This window comes from Actinia tenebrosa, unplaced genomic scaffold, assembly GCF_029948245.1.
Source record: "Actinia tenebrosa isolate PJP-AT-01 unplaced genomic scaffold, QUT_ActTen_1.0 PGA_scaffold7__59_contigs__length_16204524, whole genome shotgun sequence".
Lineage (NCBI taxonomy): Eukaryota > Metazoa > Cnidaria > Anthozoa > Actiniaria > Actiniidae > Actinia > Actinia tenebrosa.
In genome coordinates, this window is record NW_028292584.1 from 14,776,134 (window position 1) to 14,782,550 (window position 6,417).

A 6,417-nucleotide genomic window follows, 5' to 3' on the forward strand; every position below is an offset into this window, starting at 1 on the left:
TTACGTCATGGCCATATTATCGACCTGCAGATTGCACGACACATTTTGAACACTGGCCGTACTCCTGCGGAAAATCAGACGTAAAATCGCCTTTCGAACCTCTTGCATCCTCAGACAATAGATCAAAGGATTACAAGAACTCGTAATGCAAATCAAAGTAGTTGCATAATTTGCTAACGCTTTAACCATCGGTTTGAAACCGTATACAGCATCAAAGACAAGAAATACCACAAAGGGCAAATAACAAAATAGCGAAAACATAAAAACCAAAAAAAACGTTATGGTAGACTTTTCGTATTTCTCAACATCGAGCTGTCGCGAAGCATTGTGGCTTTTTATAGCTTTTCGATGGCGTTGGACGGTTTTGTAGACGTTATGGTAGGCGAAAGAAGTGATGATAATAATCACCAACTCAACTATTGCAACGATGACATCAAAGGCTTTTCGAACTTTAAAGCTTAAGGAAGAAACCAAAATAGAAAGAATCCAAAATGAGAGTAGAACGGTGCTCACTCTTTTTGATGTTATTATTTCTCTGTATCGTAGATGAAGGTTGATCGCGAGAACCCTTTCCAATGCTATAGCCATGAGGCTTAATAACGATGCTCCAGTCGTTGCATATCCTACACAAACATGGACAAGCTTTCCAAAACACATTACATCCCATTTTTTAGTTAATTCTGCAATTTTATAGACGACATACGAAGGTTGAACTAGAGTACCAACAAGAAAGTCCGCCATTGCTAGGGAGCATAGTACTACGTTGCAAGGCTGACTCCTCAACGAAGGCAAAGATAGTATTGATATCAATACTAAAATGTTACCAATGATAGCAGTTATGGAGAAAAATGAGTTTAGAATACACGTAATGATGTTAGTTAGAAAGATCAGATTTGTATCATCTAGGTTTAGCTGCAAAGCAAGTGGTAGGGCAACACAGGTGTTGAATCCAGAAGAAAGAACAATCCCCGTATCATTTGCAGACATCGTTTTAAATTTTAAAGTTTGCCTTGAGAATAATGGTAAAGAGTTCTCTCGTGGTTTTTGAACAGAATAGCTTTCACTGGCAGCGAAGTAAAGCCGTTAAAGATTTTCCATATACCATTTGGTGAAGCCTTCTTATTCTTGTTGCTTGATCGGTGATAACTCGAAATCTTCACTCGTTTGAATTAACTTTTTAAGTGTTGTACCAATGTAGGAAACGTTAAAAGGTTCGGTAGAAATTAAACAAATCTACGCTAGTAGCAGGTGTTTCAAAGTAGTATCCAAATGAAGAAATAAACCTATAAATATAATACGCTATAGTAATATAGCTGTCGACAAACAGTGTAATTGATAAAAGAAAACCTTAGTACAAAAAAAGTTCATGAACAACGAGTACCATCTGGTCTGTTCATGCATTAGAATCCCAGGATGTATTGTCATAAGGGAGGGAACGTATAGAATTTATTTATCAGTTGCCAAGTGTGTTAGTCTCTCTATGGCAACTTGGATTAAAGAAAGGATTAGACAGTGTGTTGGTTAACCGTGGATCGACGGAATTCGGAACGGCGGAACTTGCGGAACTGCCTCAGAGACCTCGAGCTTAAAAAAAAAAAAAAAAAAAAAAAAAAAAGAAAGAAAAAAAAAAGAAAAAGAAAAAAATATATATGTATGTATATGCATATATATTTGACAACATCATTTGCGCACATGAACGTCCTTAAATGGATTAAATAAGGGATATTTTTTTAGTATGTATATATAATTTACGGTCACCCATCCAGGTACTAACATAGCTCAACCGGACTTGACTCAGTGTCATTGAAGTCCAAGTTTTTTCCACTGGACCACGGTTCCAGGTAGATCAGCATAACAATAGCCGTGAAAACAATGCACCGAATAGACTAGACTTTTTAACATTATACTTTCAACCGATTCCGTGCGTGGCAGAGATGCAAGGGATTAGCCGATATGGTCTGGGGGCCGGCTGGTCTCTCCCCTGATGCTTCGGCTAGAACATTTTCTTGCGTAATTCGTACACCCAAGGGCAGAAGGATTTAATCGCCGTCAGGTCCGAAGTCCATACGACGCCTCAGCTCTGCGGATGTCTCGGGGGTATGGCAAATTAGAATCGATTTTTTTTCTTTTCTTTTCTTTCGGTTAGTTCGAACCCTATCGTATCAGGATAAGATTTTTTTCCCCTATTTTTTATAGCATATTATCTTGAATCTGGCATTGATATTTCTTTAGAAACGCTATTTCCTTTGCATCCCTAGTTATTGGTAAGCAGTTTCGATCGGAAAAATCGAGTGCATTTTCCTAATGATTTGAATACTGCTGCATAAAAACAGTTTACTGACAAGAGCTTTTACTCTACTAGGTCTCTATTGTCAGTATTCTAGCAATCACTATAAATGTTGGCTATAATTTCTGTTCATATGGTACTTAGATCAGGCCAGACGTTGTTTCAGCGTTCTACCACAGGGCCGTAACCAGTAATAGCTAATTATTTTTTGCGGATACGAAAATGTTTGCGTCAACGGCGCAGCGTATTCGAATCGTTTTCACCGTCCACACGTATCCGTTTTCGTAAAATTTGCGGATACGGATACAAAAATTTGCGGACACGTGTGGACGCAACCCGTATCCGGAAAAAATAATTTGCAGATACAAATATTTCGAGATACGTGTGGACCGGGCCTAAGGTCCGCTCATCTATCTCCTTTTGCTTTAAAATTGCATGTAAATGTTTTTTTTGATTAAATTAAATGAGGACCACTTTCCATCTGCATATTATAGCATTTTTTTCACTCACCCATAATTCCTTTTTTTTTTTTTTTTTTTGGTTCTGCAATTTTTTTGGTTACCTTCTTTTTATTTATTCATTTTTTTGGGGTTCTGCTTTCTGCTATTTATTTGGTTACCTTTTTTTATTCTTTTTTTGGGGGGGGGGGGGGGGGTGTTCTGCAAATCATTGCCTGTGCACCTCCCTTACAAGATCCCTGGTTACGCTACTGTATCAGTGAGTTGGCCATTGTTCCCCATGTGCAAAATTTTGAATGATTCATACATTTATTGTTCTTAATTTACACATAATGATAAAAAATAAATAATATATCATATAATACTTAGTCATCTAATAAATTAAAAATAATGATAATAATTATCTTTTTAGAATATAAAGTATATATTAGTCTAATAAACCAATGATAAATATTAGATTTTTTGTTTTGTTGTGCTACACTATAGAAAAATCTTTGCTTATCCGTGGAATTCAGCACCCTTTCCAAGAGTGTTTCATTCTCGTACCCAGAGCTCTTATATCTTACTGCGCATGCTCGATGAATCTAACTGGGAGCATGCGCAGTACTTCAGAAATAACGGCTCTGTGAACGAGATTGAGAGCTTTTGCTCCGACTATACCAAAGATTTTGGCGTAATAGATTTTGCGAGACGACGATACTGTATCAATAAACACGATACGAACGAATAGCTTTGAATTTCAAAAACTGACTTTACTTTTGGTATTTCGTTTTTCGTTATTTGTGGTGGGTACATTAGTTGGTAGTTTATTTGATAGACCGATCCCGGCTATGCTTTCGTGTCCAACCTAACAAGGGGTAGTTTTCCCAATGGATTAAAGGGATGCTTGCAATTTAAATCAATCCAACCGGTTAGAAAATCGGTTGCAAATGGTAGAAAACAGCGGGAAAATTTGACTTTCCGTAAATCGTACACGCGTCTACCGAAAGAAACAAAAAGAGCGGGAAAAGTGGATTATCTCAATCTGTATTTGATTGGATAGAGAGTAAGTTTTGGCGCAATATGATTGGTCTGGCGTACTTGGGCAGTGCCGTGACCTTGGCGTTACTGTGTACGCGCAGTGTTCCGGGTATTTGATTGGATGGATGTATGCCTTGCTGTGACACGACCGTGTTCGTTCCGCGAGCTTTTCACAGTCATTCAGACACTGCTCAATAGACCCCTTACACAGCACGTCGGAATGCAACTCAATTTGGAGAACATAACAATAGGTTTCCAATTCTCAGGAGATTGAAATTCTTTTGCTTTGTCCTCCCAATTGAGCTGCTTTGACGTCACATGCATGGGGTCTATAGATCTGTTAAGTGTGACGTAATTCGAACGAATAACGACTTTTTGGTCCAAATTAAAAATTACTTCAACAGACATTTTTCTGTGTTTTTCTTCATAGTAGGATTTTCTGTCATGTATCTAATCTTTGAAGGTAGAGAATAAATCCTGGGAATAAGTTGTGGCAAGATTTTAGGGATCTCTTGTGTGTTTGGACCCGGAAATACGTCAAAACTTAAAAAGTCCTATAGCTCACTAGTATTCCATTACTAAACTTCTTGGTCACGACTGACTTCATCCTCATGCGCTTTCAAGTCTTTGATGCCACAAAACACCTTCAGCTTCTCCACCACACCCTTTTCGCTCTCCTCCAAATACGATGAATCCTGCATTTCAAAGCGATGACACACCAGCCTCTTAAGCGCGTTTGGAACCAGACCAAGATCAGACTGGAGAAGCGCACCCCAGTCGAATGGGAAAGACGCGATCTTAGCCTGGTCAAATGCGAATTCCCCGATAAGGTCGTATTTTTGTAGAGGGTTGAAGGAGCAGAAAGCTGGCGAGTTGGATTGGCTGGTCACACTTGGTTTGGGTGGAAGAATATGGCCTGGGATGACTATTAGGTTCATTAACCAATCCTGAAGGACAGTGAACATATAAGAGTAATGGTTTAAACTCGGGCGTTGAAGTTTGTGAAGTGTGATCGTCGGCGTGAGGGTGGTCTGGAGAAATGCTGTTGTTGGTGGTGACTGACGCTTCGCAACCTGGAAGTCATCTGGAATTTGAAGATGACTTCCACTCAGGTTGTCGAAACGTCCGTCACCACCAACATTAGTCTTTCTCAAGACCACACTCACCCAGACGATCACACTTCACAAACTTCATCAATACTTATTATAATTATTGAGAGAAGCAAGAAGGGATGGGAGAGGAGACAATAGAAAGGGAGAGAAGAGAAGAGAAGACGATAGAAAACGTGAGTTGACGAGAGGTGACGTGAGATGACGAGAGGCGACGTGAGATGACGAGAGGTGACGTGAGGTGACGAGAGGTGACGTGAGGCGACGAGAGGTGACGAGAGGTGACGTGAGGCGACGAGAGGTGACGAGAGGTGACGTGAGGCGACGAGAGGTGACGAGAGGTGACGATAGGAGACAACAAAAATAATTGTATACCTTATTGTTGATCAAGAAGCGATACACATGAGACAGCGCTTTAGCACCTGAAATATACCAATACATTTTGATTACATATATAGGTTTCATACACTGTTGGAAAATAATTCCCATGAAACCGGAAATGACGTCTATGGATAACAACCTATTACGTCACCTTTTTCATGGCTCAAGAGTTCCTTGGCAGCGTTGCTGTACTTGATGTCACTGATTTCATCATGGATGGTGTCTGCCTGGTAATCTTCTTCAACGCTAATTTTGTATCCACACAAACAAACAGCAAATGCATTAAGGGATTTGTAACAGGTCCAGGGTCCGACTCTGAGTTGCCAGAGACTAGAGCGTAAAGCACGGATGTTTGGACGTCGTGTGCTAGTATTGCGAAGAAATCAGTCTGATACCCAATGCTCCTCGGAGGAAACAATCGAGGAGGTCTGAGGACAAGGCAACACCACACGATATCCAAAAGTGTGAACATACTATACGTCAAATGTAGCTTTAGAAAAGGATGACATGGTGGATTCATATTATAGTATACTTACTTGTTGACAATGTGTTGGCTGATGACTTGAAGTTTGTCTGATAGCCAGCCTCTGTTGGATCGTAGATCAGCCTCCAGGTTCATCGGGAACTTAGGGTTATCGATAAGTTCTGTTATATAAGAGAAATTTGTACAGGGTGTCACGTATATCAAGAAATGAACCAGTGACCCAACTAATTGGACAGGGTGTCACGCATATCAAGAAATGAACCAGTGACCCAACTAATTGGACAGGGTGTCACGCATATCAAGAAATGAACCAGTGACCCAACTAATTGGACAGGGTGTCACGCATATCAAGAAATGAACCAGTGACCCAACTAATTGGACTGGGTGTCACGCATATCAAGAAATGAACCAGTGACCCAACTAATTGGACAGGGTGTCACGCATATCAAGAAATGAACCAGTGACCCAACTAATTGGACAGGGTGTCACGCATATCAAGAAATGAACCAGTGACCCAACTAATTGGACTAGGTGTCACGTATATCAAGAAATGAACCAGTGACCCAACCAATTGGGCTGGGTGTCACGCATATCAAGAAATGAACCAGTGACCCAACCAATGGGACAGGGTGTCACGTATATCAAGAAATGAACCAGTGATCCAACCAATGGGACTGG

The 6,417-nt window shown here is 40.2% G+C and overlaps 2 protein-coding genes across 2 annotated transcripts in view; both read right to left on the reverse strand.

Moving 5' to 3' along the window:
* LOC116305282 (histamine H2 receptor-like) lies at positions 1 to 741 on the reverse strand. The gene has a single exon (XM_031715161.2). The coding sequence runs from the start codon at positions 739 to 741 to the stop codon at positions 1 to 3; it is 741 nt and encodes a 246-aa protein (XP_031571021.2).
* A 2,731-nt stretch (positions 742 to 3,472) lies between these two features.
* Positions 3,473 to 6,417, reverse strand: part of LOC116305284 (uncharacterized protein KIAA0825) — a 21,354-nt gene continuing 18,409 nt past the window's right edge. The window contains exons 21-24 of the mRNA XM_031715162.2: positions 5,792 to 5,900; positions 5,407 to 5,501; positions 5,250 to 5,296; positions 3,473 to 4,712 (exon numbers count right to left, since the gene is read on the reverse strand). Coding sequence (XP_031571022.1) covers positions 4,344 to 4,712; positions 5,250 to 5,296; positions 5,407 to 5,501; positions 5,792 to 5,900 — 620 coding nt within the window. The 3' untranslated portion in view covers positions 3,473 to 4,343. The remainder of the gene's footprint in view (positions 4,713 to 5,249; positions 5,297 to 5,406; positions 5,502 to 5,791; positions 5,901 to 6,417) is intronic.

What these genes read in the sequence shown, in the direction of transcription:
- LOC116305282 (XM_031715161.2), bottom strand. Translation starts at nt 741, where the DNA reads ATGGCGGACTTTCTTGTTGGTACTCTAGTTCAACCTTCGTATGTCGTC.